The sequence below is a fragment of the Halyomorpha halys genome, unplaced genomic scaffold, assembly GCF_000696795.3.
Source record: "Halyomorpha halys isolate HHAL.00 unplaced genomic scaffold, Hhal_1.1 Scaffold516.1, whole genome shotgun sequence".
Taxonomy (NCBI): Eukaryota; Metazoa; Arthropoda; class Insecta; order Hemiptera; family Pentatomidae; genus Halyomorpha; species Halyomorpha halys.
In genome coordinates, this window is record NW_027115901.1 from 451,729 (window position 1) to 471,624 (window position 19,896).

The window sequence follows — 19,896 nt, forward strand, 5'->3', positions numbered from 1 at the left end:
TCTTGTTTTGTTTTTAGCCCTGAAGAAGGCTAGAAACTCTAGCCGAAACGTCGGCACATTAAAATAAGTTAGTCATACTTATTTGTGTTTCATTGACCGCACCTCCAACCATCTTCTCCTCATTTATCATCCACGGTCAACTATCTCTCATAATAATTATTATTCATTTCATATTTAATTTAAAGTATTATTTTTTTAATTATTTCGTATTTTTAATTTCATCTACTGTTTACATATTTAAGAACAATCATTTTTGAACTTATAATGTGATGGTTTGTAGCTGCAAAGAAGAGAATATTTATTATACATTAATAAGGTCCACTTTTACTCCTATTTTTGATTATTGAGCATTTTTATCATGATAGTTAAGTATTTTATCACTCTCTTCTTGAGGTCTGGGGTATATTATTCCAAACTTACTTTAATTTATCGAGGTCATTGTGTGGGTATCTGATCTGAAGGCAGTTAGTCTTCAAATAAGGTCTTGACTAGACGTGTTCAAGGAGAGAGAAGACCGCGGGGTGCGATCAGCAGAAAAAAAAAACATAATTCGTCCCCCGACCATCTCTACTTACTTAAATAAGGAATAAGTAAGTACCCAAAGAAGCGGTTGAATACTCAGTTCTTTAGAGGCTCTTGAGGCCAGGGAAGAGCCTGGACGAATCTAACAGAAATGATTAATAGGTTTAGAATAATGATAACAATAAATTTCAATAACTATTAGTAATATGTAGACTGATCAACTTCAGTGAGCATCTTGGAAGAAACCAAGAAAACTTCTTGTCTTTTGAATTTTTTTTTTTTTTTTAAACCCAGAAAGATGATATTTAACATGGTATTCACACAGTATATGTGTATATTTACACCGAATCCTCATACTGGAGCAGAACTTCATTCTAAGAAAGGGCTGTGAAGAAACATTAAGTCTGTATTGTAAGTTTTGTCACATTTTAGAAGTGTGGGGTACACTTTAATTTTTCTATATTTTTAATTTAAACTTCACAAAATACTTTACTTATTAAAATTAATCACAGTTTTTCTGTTCTTTGCCCATTATTTTTCTTTTCATTGTATTCTTAGTAGTGTTAATGTCAATGTCTGAAAGAGGAGGGTTAGAATGTAATTTTACATGTCTGTGATTTTTAAATTATCCAGCTGTTGAACAATTTCAATACAGACTGCTTCGACCCGCTTTAGAATATGTCTGGTTCCCTAACTACCGTTTGACCTACTATTTAATGTAAATAACGCCGTTGGGGTGAGCGGCAATCTATGCTTTTCTGTAGTTTTTGCCAACTAAATCAATTTTATCCAATAGATGGCCAACTTACTTTAAACTGAATGGGAGGGTCGGGTTTTCATTATGTGGTCGGTTTCATTATCAGGTCGGTATCGAATACGCTGCAGCAGATACGAGGTTGCTAAGGCCTCAACTACCTCACCTGCACCGATCACTATAACGGCACACAGTCGCGAGATATAGTGACAGCTAACAGGAATCGCCCTCTGAAAGATTCTTGACTGTGAAAGTATGTAAATTGTGAAACTCTATACATAAAAAATAAAGCATATATTGTCAATAAAAATAATTCACAGAAACCTGGATGAACCCAAATAAATTCACTATTAGAACGCCTCTCGATGTCAATAGTTTTTGTGAGTTTACAATATCCCTCTGTCGAGATAAGAGGTACCTGGCCCCCTCTGAATTTCGTCCAGACTATCTCTATTTGATCTAGTGATATTTTTGGAGTTTTTACTTTAATACCCTCTCCCTTCCTTTACATCCTTCCTATCTTCACCGCAAGTTCTGATGACTGGTTTTCAACAGGCTTGAACTCGTAAGGTCAGGAGACTGGTTCCCATAGGATAGTAGAAAAACTAATATCCTTTCGGCTACCTCCATCCACGTTAGCCTCTATCTCATTCCTATCTACCTTCTCTTTTAACACTGAGAATGAATGAACATGCACTAACGCGGATTTCTTTAAGTTCACATTAAACACGCTCGATACTCCACCATCGGGAAACAGAAATTTTCAAGTGTTCATTGCGACTATATTATTCGCAAATAATTATAATTATTTTTCGATAGCTTGGACAGAATTACTTCAAGGAAAGGAAACATTGAAGAAACAAGTCCACATTTGGAGAGACAAAACAAAACTTGCCCACAGAAACTGTTTTACCTCTTTGGCGTCACCAAGTAATAGCAGAAAGATAGCAGTTCTCTTACCTCAACGTAATCATGTTTTTCATTAGGCGCTGTAATTTGAAAATGTGTTGTCTTACCTGGTTCGTGGTGTACTGACGTCAAACTTGTGGCAAACATTTTGTTTTTAGGTATCAGACTCATTTAGAGCATGGCATCTTTTTTTTATTTTACTATTTGACTTTTGTTTTATTTTTTATTAAGATTATTAGTGTGAATAGGTAATTTTGAATATACTTTTTTTAAAAAAATAAGTTAAGTTGATGTTCATAATTTCTTACAATGATTAGTGATATTGGCCAGCAAAATCTATTTGACAGCTTACTTAGCTTTTATCATTTACTTAAAGATCTTGGAGGTTTATTATTAAAATAATAGTAGCTTAATAATTGAAGGAAGATGGTAGTGGTAAAATAAGTAGGTTGAATAATGCAAAAACTATTTGAGCTACTTTATTTTATCGTCATCTTGATCATCTTACTTCTTTATCACAGTAATAAAAGAAAATTTAGATGATTAATCAATGGGCCATTTATTGGACGTAGTCTCCTCGATTAATCAAAATTCCAATTTAAGGAGTTTAATATAGAGTTAAACCATATCATGAATTATATATTTATTATGTATTTTAATTACTTTTTCAGGTGCAAGTAATTCTGGTTTATCTTTATTAAGAGAAATGGCTGATGATACTAAGTATTTCTGTAAGTTTTTCTTTTTAAATTGTTTTGAATGCTACTACAGTCTTATAGGATCCTTATGATTTTTACTGTTTTTTAAAATTGTTATTCTGAGGTTTATATTTGTTCTAAAGAAAGTGTACCTAAACCAATTTACATTATGTAGCTTAACATAAAGGGTATATTTTGGTTTACAGAACTGATTTATTTTATTGTTTTAGGCAGCATTTTTATAATGTAATATATAAATAAATACGAACTGTAATAAATGCTTATTAATTATATTTAATGAGTTATATAGATATATTTTTTAGCTTCTAAACCATAGATAATACTGCTTGGTTCAATTAAACCTCATGTTCTTTTAAAATTCTGTTATAGATATTTTATTTTACTTTTGTTGTTTAAAATTTTATTTATATATCTTTAGGTGAAAGCCCAACAAGCATTCATGTGAAACAAGAAAAAGAAATGATTGTCCCAGATGAAGGTAAGATAGATTTCTTGTATTTAGCCATTCTACGTTTTATTTAGTTCGTTTTTACCTCGATCTGTTTATTTGTTAAATATACCTGATATCTCCATCACTCTGATCATTTAATATTTTTTATTTTATTTTTTGTATATTATTATTACAGGCAGTCCTCGAACTTACATCATATTTTGTTCCTTAGAGGCTGACTTAAGTTGAATTCGACTTTGGTCAATTCTTGGTTGGTAAATATGTAAAATAATAATCTTATGCTGAATCAACACGTTTACCACTTACCACAAATTCAATTGTACGAATGCTTGGTAAACAAAAGAAGCAACAAACGTTGGTATTCACTGGGTTATTTTGTTCTTGTTCTTCAAGGTTGGGTTACTCTGGAGAAATACCAGAGAAATGGAACAATCCTAAATATACTCTTCTTAGTATGGATAGGAATATTTTAAGATGGGTGATAGATCTATATACGGGACACTGTCAGTTGAATAAGCATCTCTATAAAATGAGATTAATAGGGTTCCCTTTCTGAAGAACCTGCCGAAAGGATGATGAGACTGCCTACTATATCATTTGTAGATGTGATTCAGCAAGGACACGATTCCTCATATTTGGTAAGGATCGTATCTTGGACCCCAAACTTTGCAAGACAGTGAATCCTTATACAATATCCAGATTCTCAAAGGCAATTGGTCTGCTCTGAGCAGAGGAAGGACAGTGTACAATAGACCCTCTGTGGCCACGGTGCACTTTGCAAAAAAAAACTGGGACTAATAATTTCTAATTATTATTGAATGAATATAGCAACAAGAGATGTTTCTTCAAATTTAATAACTATTGGATTTTGTTGCAGTTCCCACAATTGGTATCAAAGAAGAGGAGGGACAGGATATTTATTATGGTGAGAAAAATGCATTAATATGAAGTTCAAATTGTTCCTACAGAAATTTCTGTTAATTTCATTCTATTTTCTCAATGCTATGATTTTTTCTCAGTCTATTTGGACCTGGTGGGAATCATAATTAATTAGCTCTATTTAGAACAGTTAACTTTTTTAGTCTCCATAAGCTTAGTGGCTTGATTAATTTATAAATTTTGGACCTGATATAAGTTTCATATCTGTAATGAAGCATTACACCATTACAATTTTAACTGTAATTTCTGAAATCTTAGTTAAAATTGATTATCACCTGTTACACCAAAGACGTTATAATCTCAAATCTAGTGTAAAACTTAACAGTTTTACTAATAATAATATCTAATGGCATAACCTGAGCTGACTCTTCATTGACGAAAGGTTCTTTATTCCTTAAAGGGTTTTATTATTAGTTTTATGACATGTGTAATATGTTTAATGCATCTTTTTGTTTCGTATTTCGTTTTAATTATTGTTTTCATGTTGTTAGATGGACTCACTCACATGAAACTAGAACTGACCCCGGTTGAAGGTAAGCACTATTTGTCTTAAATTCATTTCAATAGAGTTAATTATTTTTTATCTGTTAAGATTTAAAATATTGTCGTGTTACCTGGGCCAATTAACAAATCACAAAGAACAGAAACAAAAACAATTTTTTTTATTTTCATCAAGGAACAAAAATATTCACAACACATTTAACTAATCTAGCGTTATTCTTCTTTTATTTTACACACTGTCCAAAACATTTGTTTTAATTCATTGATAATTTCAATTATAATCGATCGACCAGATAACATTGTTAAAATATCATAAATTGAAAAACAAGTACATAAATTAATGTTGCTTCAAATATGATCTGAAATGCATAATCCTATTAAAAGCTTCACCAATATGTATTCAGTATAGTGTTAAGATATTATATTTTCTTTGTAATAATTAAAATTGATTTATGTTTTTAGAGAAATGAAAAAATACCCTACTTTTATATTCTGTTATACAATTTTAGTTCTTATGAAATTCTGTAATAAATATTTAATTTTCCTTTGTTGTTTAAAATCTTATTTATATATCTCCAGGTGGGCTTGCTCATGTGAAACAAGAAAAAGAAATGATTGTCCCAGATGAAGGTGAGATGGATTTATTATATTTAGACATTCCCCATTTTATTTTTATTTTTTTACTTTGATCTGTTTGTTTATTAAATTTATCTGATATCCCCTTCACTCTGATCATTTTTTCATATTATTATTATAGGCAGTCCTCGAACTTACATCAGACTTTGTTCCTTAGAAAGTGACTTAAGTTGAATTGGACTTTGGTCAATAATTGCTTGGTTAACATGTAAAGTAATAAGGTTCTTCCTCTACCTTAAACAAGTCAATTTTTTTATGTCATCACAACTGTTAGTTATTGTTTCCCTATCTAGGGATGTATGAAAAGATATTAAATTTTTAAAATATAAATTTAATTTTTCAACTTTTGGCCATGTTTTCTTATATTCTCGGCCAATTATAACTGAATTAGTTTTGTTGTAAAACTTTTACTAGTCCTAATCAATTAATGCATATTTGGGTAACAATGGGGTGAGGTAAACCGGGACTGACTATTTCTAATTATTATTGAATGAATCCAGCTACAAGATATGTTTCTTCAAATTTAATAACTATTGGATTTTGTTGCAGTCCCCACAATTGGTATCAAAGAAGAGGAGGTACAGGAGATTTATTATGGTGAGAAAAATATTGCATCAATATGAAGTTTAAATTGCTACTAACTTTTACAGAAATTTCTATTTTTTTTTTTATCAATGATATGATTTTTGCTCAGTCTATTTGGACCTAGTGAGAGCCATAATTAATTAGCTCTCTATAGTTAAGTTAACTCTTTTAGTCTCCGTAAGCTTAGTGGCTTGATTAATTTATAAATTTTGGACCTGCTATAAGTTTTATATCTATAATGAAGCATTACACCATTACAATTTAAACTGTAATTTCTGAAATCTTAGTTAAAATTGATTATGACCTGTTACACCAAATAATATCTAATGGCATAACCTGATGAGCTAACAATTATAATATCTAATGGCATAACCTGAGCTAACTTTCTATTGAGAGGAATTCCTGGAAAAGTGTTTTATTAATTTTATGACATGTGTAATAAGTTTAATGCATATTTTTGTTTCGTATTTCGTTTTAATTATTGCTTTCATGTTGTTAGATGGACTCAGTCATGTGAAACAAGAACTGACCCCAGATGAAGGTAAGCACTATTTGTCTTAAATTCCTTTCAATAGGCCTGGAGTTATACAAATAATGTTCATTCAAAGATTTAAATTATCTTTATCTGTTAGGATTTAAAATATAATAAATTAGAAAAAAAAAAATTACATTTTTCTTTGTTTAGTCCGACATATAAGGTAAAATGAGAACTAACTTTAATTCAGTTTGATATCTTCTTATCATTTTATAACTATCCGATCGGATATCATCACTTTCACTTAGCACACAAATGTGAATTGCCCCACAGAATGAAAACATGACCTTCCCACTCACTGTATGATCATAAAAATGGTGAGGTAGGTGATAAAAAAAAAGACTAATAAATCTGAACATATTCAAGTTTCTAGTTAGATGCATAATGTTATTACAAATATGATCCGAAATGCAGATTCCTATTAAAAACTATACCAATATGTATTCGGTATAGAGTTATATTAATATATTTTCTTTGCAATAGTTAAAATTGAATTATTTTTTTAGAGAAATGAAAAAATACATGACTTTTATATTCTATAATACAATTTTAGTTCTTAGGAAATTCTGTAATAAATATTTAATTTTAATTTGTTGTTTAAAATTTTATTTGTATATCTCCAGGTGAGCTTGTTCATGTGAAACAAGAAACCGAAATATTTATCGCAGATGAAGGTGAGATAGATTTATTGTATTTAGCCATTCTATCTAATTTGTTTTTACCTTGTTTTATATATACTTCAAATTTCTTTATTCCCTTTACTTAAAAGGTTCAATAATTTTTTAAAGTGAGCATTGTTTATTTTAAAGTCCTTCCAATAGGCCTGAAGTTAATTATTCTTTATCTGTTAGGATTTAATATATAATAAATAGAAAAAAAAAAAAGGACATTCCCTATTTAGTCCTTTATGTAGAGTAAAACGAGAACCATCGTTAATTCAGTTTTATTGCAACTTACCATTTCATGAAAATCTTATCATTTTCATATTGCAAACGAATATGAATGAAAACATGACTTTCTCATTCACTGTATGTAAATCACCCCATATCATACTAGGGAGTAAAGGGGAAGGTAGAGAGAATATTCAAAGAATGTTTATTCATAGAATTAATTATTCTTTATCTGTTAGGATTTATTTAAATTTGTCTTAATTTATTTGATCATTAAATAAGTAAATAATTTGAAATTATGGAGTAGATGGTCGAGGATGCGGTCAAAATAAAACAACAAATAGTTAACTTTATTTGACACAAACAACTATTTATTTTTCATTTTCTTTTAACTAAACCCCTGATCATCTTCTCATGATTTGGAATAATTCAGTTTATCATTTATATCTATGATATAAATTTGGTTGCGGAACCATGAATCATTTATTTTTCCTTCACGTTTGTACTTCTAGGAGTTATTTTATATTTCTAGAAAAGTGAAAAAAATGCCTAACTTTTTTATAATGTTATAAATATTTTCTTTTACTGTGTTTTTAAAAATAATATTCTTGTATCAGCAGATAGGCTTGTTCATGTGAAAGAAGAAACAGAGATGCTTGTCCCAGATGAAGGTGAGATATTTATTGTATAAAGACAATTCATTTATTGTCCTTGTTCTATGTATACATCTAATTTTTTTATTCGCTTTACTTTAAAGGATAAATAATTTTTTTTATCTGTTATTATTATTGCTCATTTCATTTAATAATTTAGCAAAGAATTAAATTAAATTATGAATACTGCAATGAAAATTGTTTGTTCAAATTTAATAATTATTAGATTTTATTGCAGTTCCCACAATTGATATAAAAGAAGAGGAAGGACAACAAACTTATTATGGTGAGAAAATTGTTATATTAATATGAAGATTGTTACAAATATTTTTTTTTTTGCCTAATGCACTTTAGCTTATTTATACATAGCTATCTTTAAAACAGTTTGGTGTTAAATCTTTGAATTGTTCTATAAGCTTAATGGATTGATTAATTGATTAATTCCTAAACTTAGGATCCTTCCATATAAGGGCCAGTTAAACCAAAAAATTTACAGCTTGAATCTACTGTAAACTGCTCAGGACAACAATAGCCAGTTAAACTTACCGTTTAAAGTGGTTGTCAAATTACTCAATTATAACAAAATAAATCCACATAGTCTAAACGATTCTTTATTAATTCATTTTATTTTTCCAATGTTTCGGTCAATGTATAATTAAAAATTTTAAAACTATTATTAATTATAACTAGCAACCTTTTTTTATATTCATTTATTTATTTTTTTACTTTATTAATTCAGACCTTTCTTCAGATTGAAGGCAACCTTAATCAATTAATTTTAATTTCACAGCCCATCATAATTATTAAAAAATTGCAAGCTATTCTGCTTTGGTCTGATATAATAATATAATCTGATATAACTAGATTAAGCATATTATTTTATTTCAAACTATATATTGGTATATTTTCTTAAATTCAACTGTATTAATCACAAATTAATTTTAATTAAAATTTCTGCATAATATTGGTTTAAATTTCTCATTTCTGATTAAAAATTATCTGTATAATTAATATTTTCTGATACATAAATAGCTTCAAACATTTTTCTTTTGAAAGTATTATTTTCTTTGTGTAAAATCATTTTCAGATTCAAAGCTATTTTCAGATATATACTGCACCATTTTTTTATTATTTGGGTCAATGTCCTAATCTAGAGTAAAACTATTGGGTTGTAAAATAAGTTTGTAGCATTTTTCAATATTTCAATTTAATCCTCTCCGTGTTTATAAAATCATGTTTACTCGGTCAATAATTTTTATATATTTTAAAAAAGGATTAATTAAGATGCTTTTATGCATCAGTTTCAACTGAGATTCCTTATCTTTAAGTGGCATTTTGCTTGCTAAAAATGGAAGAGAAAAAAATTCATTTTCGTCATTTAATAATTTTTTATTTCTAAAAAGGAAAATTTGCTGCACAGACGGTTAACAAAATTTGCAGTGTGTATGGCGATGATACCTTAGGAGAAAGCACCGTCCGGAAGTAGTTTGCACGGTTCAGAACCTGAAATTTTGACTTGGAAGATGCAAAGCGCTCGGGTTGTCGTTTAAGTTACAATCTGTTTTTCAGAATCATTATTTTCTATTCTCTCTCATGACCTTTGCAAATTAAAAGAAGTGAATTTGATTGAGATTGACAGATGACAAGGAGTCGATGAAATTAGGAGCTGAATCTTCGATAAAAAAAACAAAACAAATATATTTCATTCCTCAGTAATAGTTTTCTTTCATGATCGAATGAGGAATTTTTTCATTGATTCAGAATATCTAAAGTTATTAAATTTATTTTAGAATAAAAGTTTGAAATGGTGTGTTCGACATTCAGTTTTCATTGATCAGCGTTCATCAAGGCTTGACATGAACTGGCAGCATGTTTGGTGAGCATTATGGTAAGATTGCTTCTGATTATTTAAAACACTTTTTTACTTTAAACATAAGAAAATGAATTATTAATTACAAGAAATTGTTTAAATCAAAAAAATGTTTAAGCCACCATAAATACACCAATTCTTTTTAAAAAAAGTTTTCAAAAAATACAACAAAGTGGCTTAGATGTAAATATTTATTTGGTGAGGCTAACTATAACATACAGATATAATAAACAAAACACAAAAAAATATGCAACTTTAAGCCACCTGAATTTCTTCTAAACAAGAACCAATCCGAAAGTCTGTGTTGCATAGGTTTACCATGGAATTCACACTCTTGTCTTTTGTCTCCAAAAAATCAAAGGCTATTATTCTGTTGTCATCCATGTGCCACAAAGAACATAGTGATCCTATGAATGGAAAAACCGGAAATCATTTCATTCTGCAATACAACAAAGGCTGGTGTTGATATACCCGATATGAAATGCAATGTCTACTGTGCCAGTTGCAGAACAAGTAGATGCTGCTGGCTATTTTCTTCCATCTTATATCTGCTGCTAACTCCAATGCGTAAATTATTTATAAACATTTCAGAACAAAGGATATATCGTGGTTTGAGTTAACAAATAAAAATACGCAACCTTACTGACGAATTAAAAGACCTTACCAACAAAGTTTTGGGTAAAAATTCATCTTCAAGAACGGCCCCTGCTATGATGACAACAATCAACTCTGCAACCATCAGGAGTGATAAGATTGAAAGCCAAAAAAAACTGCCATTATTGTCCTTACAAGAATAACCATATGACGAACTACAAATATGTAAGATGTAATACCCCTTACTGCCTAGAATGCTCTAAAAAATTATGCAATGTTTGTGTGATAGAACAGTGTGCATCTGAATCCCAAAATTTAGGTAGCCTGATCCATTCATGTATTGGGTGCATGCTTATACCTATTGTGTTAGTATATTTTGTGATATTCCTTATATGTAAGGAAATAAGTTTCAGATTGATTCTTCCCATAAGTCTGCTGTATAAATGACTGAAAATATTTTAGTATTATTATACTCCCAGATACCTGTAACAAAATTTAAATGATCAATCATGAACACAAATCATAAAATGACTTATTTTTAGCATAAATAAAAATTTGACCCAAAAACCCTGGGAGGCGAATGTTCCCCAGAACACATTTTATAGGATGTTCTGTTCCAAATGTTAAATGGTACTAAATACGAGTATATACATATTTTCTAACTTTATTTTCAAATAAATATATTATCATTTCGTGATGTTTATTTTTCATGCCTAATTAATATGGAATATTGCTTACTATTTTACAGATTTGAGCCCTTCTCCCTCAATTGAAGAATCAAACGATTCGGATTTTGTGATGGATGAGCAAGATTTAGATTCCTATCAATCTTCTTCAGATGTTGAGGTTCAACACAAAAGAAATGAAAAGAAGAAAAGTAAAGGTAGGTGTTTACATCGGGACCTGCTCGTGCTATACTGCAGGTGTCCCAAGTGTATTTTTAGATGATAATTAAAATTATTAGTGTGGAAAAGGGGGCTGAAAATTTGTGAGACTTTCTCCTCATTAGGATGCATATATTTTCTTGTGACCAAATAATTAATTCCCTGGAGGGGCAATTATGTTAGTGTGTTAGCTGTATTATATAAGACATTATTATGGTATTATCAGACAGAGTATTGGGGTCTCATAGGACTAATGAAAATTAAGGCTCATCTTATGTATGACGTCTTTGCCTCTGCAGTGATGTCTCCTAGTCGCTTCCCTCGTCAAGGTGTGCAATGGGCAAAATGGTGAAAACATTGTATCTTCCCCTGGTGTCAGAAGAGCGTCTTTCCTCTTCAGTGGCTGGCCAGCGTGTCCTGGTCTCTGGTGTGATGGTAGGAGTAGGCCAGGTCCTCGGGGTCTTCCGGCGTCCGCGGCAAGGGGGGGGCATCAGAAAATGAGACCTCCGACACCGACTTTATATAAAACCAAAAAATAACCGCAAAATTCGGATTACTTAAATCCGACATACCGCCCACCTAAATCCCGTAATCTAAGGGTAATCCCTTAACACCTAATCCGTAAGGGTAATCCCGCTCCCAACAAGACCATATGTGGGACACGTTTTGTTGCACCAGACGCCACCTGGAGGATAAGTTGAGAAGAGGAGATTCCTCGATGTCGAGGGGAATGCACTCCAGTGGAGCACAGATCAAGAAGTGTCCCGGTGACAAGTAATTGACATCTTCGGAGTCGTCCCGCATTGGACAGAGAGGACGGGAATTGAGCGTGCCCTCATCAGTACAGTGTTGAGCTCTTCAAAGGTCAGGGGCTGTCTGCCCACCATGCTCGTAAGTAGGGTCTTCACGGACTTGACCCCGGCCTCCCATAATCCACCGAAGTTAGGAGCGTGGGGTTTGATAAACCGCCATTCCACATTTTTTGGAGAGAAATGCTCCACCCACTGAGTGGTTGCCTCCTTGAAAGAGTAGAATTCTTTTAAGAGTTTGGAAGCTCCGACGAAATTGGTGCTGCTGAAATTGACCTCGGACCTCAGGAATCGCCATTGATCAACTTGTGATGCCTTGAGAATAGCCGAAACCCTATTTGCCTTGAAGACCTTGAGCCGATTTAAGGGCGTCTGTAACCAAGTGAGGTCAACCGTTGAGTCAGTATAATACAGAGGAAGGAGGGAGTCCTCGAAGGTGATTGAGGACATGACCCTCTGTAGTAGAAGAGAGCCACAAAGCTCTAATTGAGGTATGGATTTTAATTTGGTCGGCGCTACCTTTGTTTTTGACTTCAGTAGGAAGGAGTTAATGATCCCTTCCGGCGTTAACACCCGAATGTAGATTGCAGTGGTGTAACCCTTAGATGATGAGGCGGCTGAGAACCCTATCAGCTATGAACGCGAGTGGGCGGTGAAAACATATCTGGGTATTCTCACATGGCTCAGAGAGGACCATTGATCGGTCAGGTAGATCTACTTTTCCTGTAAAACCTTGGGTAGAGGCTCGTCCCAATCCAAGCCCTGACGCCACATCTCCTGGAGAAGAGTTTTGGCATGGAAAATTATGGGTGACAAGAACCCGAGGGGGGGGAGGAAAGGAGAAATAGTCGTCGGTGGGACACCAGACGAGGCCCAGGATTTTGACGAAAAGGCTATCATCCTGTGGAATCGAATAATAGGGTTGCGGATCTTCCGGGTGCAACAAAAGCTCGGTTACATTAGATGACCACTCGCTTATCTCAATGTCCCCACGCTCAAACAAACCTATTAGCTGCATCCTGAGAAAACGTGCCTCTTCGATGGAGTTAGCACCAGACACGAAATCGTCAACATAAATGGAGTTTATGAGCCGTGCAGCTGCCAGGGGGAAGCAGGGAAGCAGCTTCCTGTTGTAGCTGTTGAACCGTACGAATGACTTGGTAGGCATTGCAGTCGCAGCGTCTTCGGGGTCTTCCGGCGTCCACAGCAAGGGGTGGCATCAGAAAATGAGACCCGATCTCGACCACGACTTTATATAAAACCAAAAAATAACTGCAAAATTCAGATTACTTAAATCCGACAGTAGGCATAAAGAAGATTTTGTCCCATAGAGCATTATGCCATAAAAATAATAATTTCTTATAAATTGGTATGGTGGTGAGATGCTTGCATATGGACATTATGTATGTGTCGTTTCATGAAATCTTTGAATTCTAAATTGCCTATGACTGCCATACTATTCTTTTTGAAGTTGTTTGTTGAGGCCTGGAGAGGGACAAGCATTTGACTTCGGTAATTGGTTAAGGGTATTTATAGTACAAGAGCTCAAGAGGAGAAAAAAGGCATTTATATCATCCCAATTTTTATTACTTTAATGAAAACTACTCAGAATTAATGAGTCTGCCAAGTATAGGTAGTGGGAATAAAAAATGGCAGCTGTTTCAAAACGTTAAAAAAAATTCCTTTTTCATTCATAGCTCTATATGTTTAAAACTACCTACCAACAACACTAGAAAACCTAAGAGAACATCATTTAAAGTAGAGTAAATTTGCCAAAATAGGGGCCTTATAGAGCTATTTACGTTCAATAGTTCTCTAGATATAGCTTTTTAATTTATATCTTAAAATCATTCAACTAACCAATGTCTATTAGCACTCAACATAAAGCTAGCTGAATGTACTATAAAGTATTTTATGATGTTTATCTTCTTAGGAGTAGTAGTATTTATGATATTTGACAAAATAAATTGATTTATGGTTGTTCAGACAAAATTTCATGGTCAAAATTCATATTCATATGCGAATATCATAAAAACTACTACCCTTATGAAGATATGTGTCATAACCTACTTTAAAATTAAAAACTCTACTACTACAACGAAGGGTCAGGGGTTCAGTCAGTACTGTTACTAGACCAACAGTTGTGCAAGGAAGTGATTTGGTCAGAACCACACTCGACCGCCATATTTTTACCCAATTAAGGATACTCAATTTATGAGACTGGGAGGGCTCCAGAACCCACGGGGTTGACTCATGGCTATAGAGTAGCTGAAAACAATTTTCTGCTCTGCCGCCTTGGATATTGTAGCATCATGCCTTACTATAGTGCCATCTCACTCCCCCATAAATTACTTTATAGTACATTAAACTAGCTTTAATGTTCCCTTAACTGGTAGAAGCTGCTTTGGCCATCCTCAAGGACAATCTGAGAATTAACAGCTTATTATGTATTCATTTGTAATAATACCTACAAAAACATTATTAATAATATAACATACCTTAAATATAAATTTAAAAATGTTTTGCAGGCTATTCAGCCCAGGTCCTTAATTAAAAGTCAAATCACCCTATGAAAAAGTCAATTGATAGGGAATCATATTAATTATTAATAAGCCTACCTAAGCTTATGTCTAGTTACCTATTTTTTCACAACTTCATTAATTTTAAAAACTTTTTATTTTAGATTATCTTACACTATCAACTATCATATAAACAAACTATTTATAACCTTCCATAAACTCAGGTCAGGCTTGTTATTAATTTTTTTCAAATTGTATTTTGGTCTAAATTTTTATTTATTCCATTATGAAAATTCATATTAAAATTAATTGTGAATAGTAACAAAAAAATCGTTTACATATTTTTCATAAATTTATTGTGCTTAAAATCTGGGCATAATGTTGGTTCAAATTCCTTGTATCTATTTTAAAATTTACTGTATAATTGATGTTCTCTGATATATAAATTGACTCAAGTTTGTTTCTTTTGAACATATTGTTTTCTTTATGTACAATTATGGTGTTATCAAAATCAAAGTTGTGTTAGTTTTTAGCTGCATACTGCACTAATGCTCTTTTATTGGGGTCCTTCTCCTTATTTCTTGTATCATTTCTGTGTTGATATATTCTCTAATTTTTTATTTTTATATCTGAAATTTTGTAAATTAATTTTTTGGGGTAATAATTTTCCAGAAATATTTTAAATATCATACTTTTTAATTTATACAATCTACTAGCATCAATTATTCTTATTACCTTGTTTACGTAATTATTAATTGCATTGTATTTCATTTCAAATGGATGGCAAGAATAGTAATTTAATATCAAATTACTGCTTGTTACTTTCTTTGTCCATTCTGTTATTATGTCCTTGCCTTGTCTTGTTATCATATCTAAAAATCTTAGTTTCCTCATCATTAGTTTTCCTTCATTTTCCAATTCCATAGTGAATTTCAATCTGTCATGGTGACTATTTAATGCGTCAAACATTTTATTTGCATATCTTTTTTCATAATACAGAAAATATCATCTACGTATTTGAACATTATTTTGACTATTATTCCTGATTTGGAAATTACATTTTTTATTAAATCATTCAAGACCAATCCTGCTATCAATACTGATAAATTCCTCCCATTCGAACCCCAAAAAGTTGCCTATATAGTTCACCATTATACTTAAATATGCCGTTTTCACAGCATATTTTTATGGCCTCTAAAAACTATTTTTTTTTTTTTTATGTTTATATCTTAGTTAATTTCCTCCAATTTATCATTTATAATTTTATAAACCAATTAAAGTGGTGTATTTGTAAATAAAGAGGCAATGTCATGACTTCAACTTCTTCAATTTTAATTTTATTCCATTATTTTTTGAAAATTAAAGAAGTTGTGAAAAAATAGGTAACTAGACATCAGCTTAGGTAGGCTTATTAATAATTAATATAATTCCCTATTAATTGACTTTGTCATAGGGTGATTTGCCTTGTAATTAATGACCTGGGCAGAATAACCTGCAAAACATTTTTTAATTTGGATGTGAGGTGTAAATTTATATTTAAGGTGTGTTATATTATTAATAATAATGTTGTTAAAATTGTTACAAATGAATGTATAATAAGCTGTTAGATTGTCCTTGATGGCTAAATTGGCCAAAATATTGGGCTGTTGATATAATAAAGAGTGTTGAGACTTAACAAGGATACTATTTGATTTATTTAATAAATAATTATAATGTAAATTTGAGTGACGAATGGTTACATAGTACATAATGGATTGTATTTGAGTACATAATGGATTGATTACTAAATATTAAAATACTCATGTAAAGTACAAAATTAAAAAAAAAAAAATGAGATAAAGTTACAAACTTAATATATATAAATATTCGTAACATAAAATAATAGAAAATTAGACATTGAAGAAAAAAATTTAAATAGAATAAAGCGAAATATACAAATTAAAAAAATAACATAGATCTTGTTTTATATTTCCACTTATGAGTTTAATAAAGAGATTTTACAAATGGATATTGATAGAGGATTTCAGAATGAGATAGCACAAGAAACCAGATAACATTTCAGTTTTGTATGGAAAAATTCTTAATGTCCTAATACTAATTAATTTTACCTTTAAAAAATAAATTTTGAGGAAAATAAAATGCACATTTCATAATTTTAAACTTATGATTATTCTAATGTGAATGACTCAATTCTTAAGCTGCAAAATTTTAAGAAGCTATCCATTCTTTTTACAGCTCTTCCAAAAATTATAAAAATAACGATTATATTTAATTTTCTTCAATAAATAATTTTGTTTTACTTTGGAGTATGATTTAATGGTTATAGGTACCACGGATTGTTACCTTATGCATGGGAAGTGCCATCAATGTCCACAATGTGATTATAAATCTGCTAGACTTTCATAATTTAAAAAAGCATATAATGGCCCGTCATACAGATGAGAAGCCTCATCAGTGTCCTCACTGTGATTTTAAATTTGTTATGTCTCGGGTTTTGGAAAACCATCTAATGGCCCGTCATACAGGGGAGAGGCCTTATCAATGTCCTCAATGTGATTATAAATCTGTTTCATCTCGGGATTTGAAAAACCATCTGATGGCCCGTCATACTGGGGAGAAGCCTCATCAGTGTCCTAACTGTGATTATAAATCTGTTATACTTCAACATTTAAAAAATCATATTAAGTCCAATCATACAAATGAAAAGCCTAATCAATGTCCTCACTGTGACTATAAGTCAGTACAAGCTGGGCATATGAAATATCACATAATGGCCCTTCATACAGGGGAGAAGCCCTATCAGTGTGCTCACTGTGATTATAAATCTCTTAAATTTGAGCAATTAAAATACCATATAATGTCCCATCATACAGGTGAGAGACCTCACCTATGTCCTTATTGTGGTTCTAAGTCAATTCAGTTGAATAACATGAAATATCATATAATGGCTCGTCATACAGGTGAGGAACCTCACAAATGTCCTTACTGTGATTGTAAATATGTTACATCTCAAGGGTTGAAGAGACATGTTAGGGACTCGTCACACAGGTGGGAAGCCTCATAAGTGTTCTCACTGTGATTATAAATCTGTTTCATCCAAAAATTTAAAAAAACATATAAAGGCCCATCATACAGGTAAAGAGATTCACAGGTGTTGTTTAATTTAGGTATTCCCCGGAGTAAAAATTGGGGGATATTACCCAAATTAATTATTATATTGGTAAGCTGGTTTAAATTAAGGAATTACTGATAGTTTGCTGGTAATGATGGAGTGATAATTTGTAATGTTTTTAGGAAGTTACGTTTTTAATTAATAGAAAGCAATCACTCTAATATAGTTAAGATCTAATTACACCAAAATTGCCTTTGAGGAATATGATTTGGTTTGACTAAATCTATCATAAGAGGCCTCATAGGGAACAACAACGAAAATTCATTTTTTAAAATATATAAATCACACATTACTTGTGAATGTTTTTCTCAGCCTTCTGTTAGGTTGATGAATTTCCACTTCTAAAAAAAAAAAACATCTAAATTTAATATACTTCAATATCCTATAAATGAAGTCTAGATTTGTTTAGAGATCAGTCCAGATTCAGCAAAAAATGTAGTGTAAAATTAAGTTTTTTGGCATGGGAAAATAAATGCAGGGCAATATTTTGAAGAGGTGATAGTAGGCCTCAAAAGCAACAAAAATAGTTCATATGGACTAAGCTCTGATTCCACATAAAAAACCAGGAAATTCAAGTTTTATGTTTTTCTTAGCATGTTACATTACTTGTTGGTATAGGAATAGGAAGCAGTGACTAAAAAAAAATATCTAAGTTAGATAATTATAAGTTGTAGCATAGTAAATTAGACAAAATTATTAATGTCATACATACAAAGCATTATTTAATTTATAAAAATATACTTTATATACCATTCGCATATAAATATTCAACTAGATCTTACACGGAATTATGAATAACAATGATAATCAAATTTCTGTTTTATACAAAAGATCATGAAATTCAGCCATACAGCTGAATTTAAATAAGTAAACAATATACACTTTTGAAGAAAATGAAATCGTTTAAAACTTTTTCTAGTTGATCTTTTTTCAAAACTACAGGGTAAGGAGTTAAAAAGGAAAGTTTGACAAACATGAGTTCTGGACAATGTTGATTTCAATAATAAATATCTCAAAAAAAAAATAACAGATAAACTATATAAGGCATAATAGTTTTTCTTATAAATTGGCAATTTTTTATTGTATTTTATCAACTTCTGAAGTATTTAGTAGATGTATGACTATCTATTTTTTTTTTTTTTTTTTAGAAAGGTGATAAGCACCAAAAATAGATTTTAAGCAATTCAGGAAACAACGCTCTCAGTACTAAAATTTGAATACTTGTAAATTTCAAAAAAATAGTGTATTGTATGACAAGATCTTTAAAATTCTGAAACAAATCAGATCTACCTTTAAAGAATAGGTTATACAAAAAAAAAAATGCATCATGTAATTTTAGACTTATAACCTTTCTTATATAAATGATTCAATTCTTAAGCTGCAAAATTTAAAGAATTGATAAATTTGTTTTTCCCACTATTTACAAAAATAATGAGTATATTTAATTTGCTTTTAATTAATAATTATATTTTGGTTGTAGGTGCCAAGGATTGTCTTAGATATAAGACGTGCCATCAGTGTCCTCACTGTGATTATAAATCTGTTACATCCAAAAATTTAAAAAAACATATAAAGGCCCATCATACAGGTGAAGAGATTTACAGGTGTCCTCAATGTGACTTTAAATCAGTTTGGTCTGTTGGGGTGAAAGGACACATAACGGCCCATCATACAGTTATGAAGCCTCATCAATGTTCTCATTGTGACTATAAATCTGCTTCATCTGAAGCATTGAAAAAACATATAGCCCGTCACAAAAGTAAGAAGCCTCATCAATGTCCTCATTGTAATTTTAAATTTGTTACATCTAAGGAGTTGAAAAACCATATAATGGCCCGTCATACAGGTGAGAAACCTCTTCAATGTCCTCACTGTGATTTTAAGTCAATTCAATTGAATAACATGAAATATCATATAATGGCTCGTCATACAGGTGAGAAGCCTCATCACTGTC

General features: G+C 31.2%; 1 protein-coding gene across 7 annotated transcripts in view; it reads left to right on the plus strand.

Moving 5' to 3' along the window:
• Positions 1-1,223: 1,223 nt before the first annotated feature.
• Positions 1,224-19,896, plus strand: part of LOC106683779 (transcriptional repressor CTCF) — a 20,278-nt gene continuing 1,605 nt past the window's right edge. The window contains exons 1-13 of one of the 7 annotated variants that reach the window (XM_067052891.1): positions 1,224-1,529; positions 2,857-2,916; positions 3,323-3,382; positions 4,233-4,280; positions 4,786-4,827; positions 5,375-5,425; positions 5,981-6,028; positions 6,516-6,557; positions 7,175-7,225; positions 8,059-8,112; positions 8,333-8,380; positions 11,307-11,441; positions 19,423-19,701. In XM_067052891.1, coding sequence (XP_066908992.1) covers positions 2,892-2,916; positions 3,323-3,382; positions 4,233-4,280; positions 4,786-4,827; positions 5,375-5,425; positions 5,981-6,028; positions 6,516-6,557; positions 7,175-7,225; positions 8,059-8,112; positions 8,333-8,380; positions 11,307-11,441; positions 19,423-19,701 — 883 coding nt within the window. In that variant the 5' untranslated portion in view covers positions 1,224-1,529; positions 2,857-2,891. Of the gene's footprint in view, positions 1,530-2,125; positions 2,344-2,856; positions 2,917-3,322; positions 3,383-4,232; positions 4,281-4,785; positions 4,828-5,374; positions 5,426-5,980; positions 6,029-6,515; positions 6,558-7,174; positions 7,226-8,058; positions 8,113-8,332; positions 8,381-11,306; positions 11,442-19,422; positions 19,702-19,896 lie in introns of those variants that run through there. The other 6 variants (XM_067052890.1, XM_067052892.1, XM_067052893.1 and 3 more) reach the window with 6 other exon arrangements.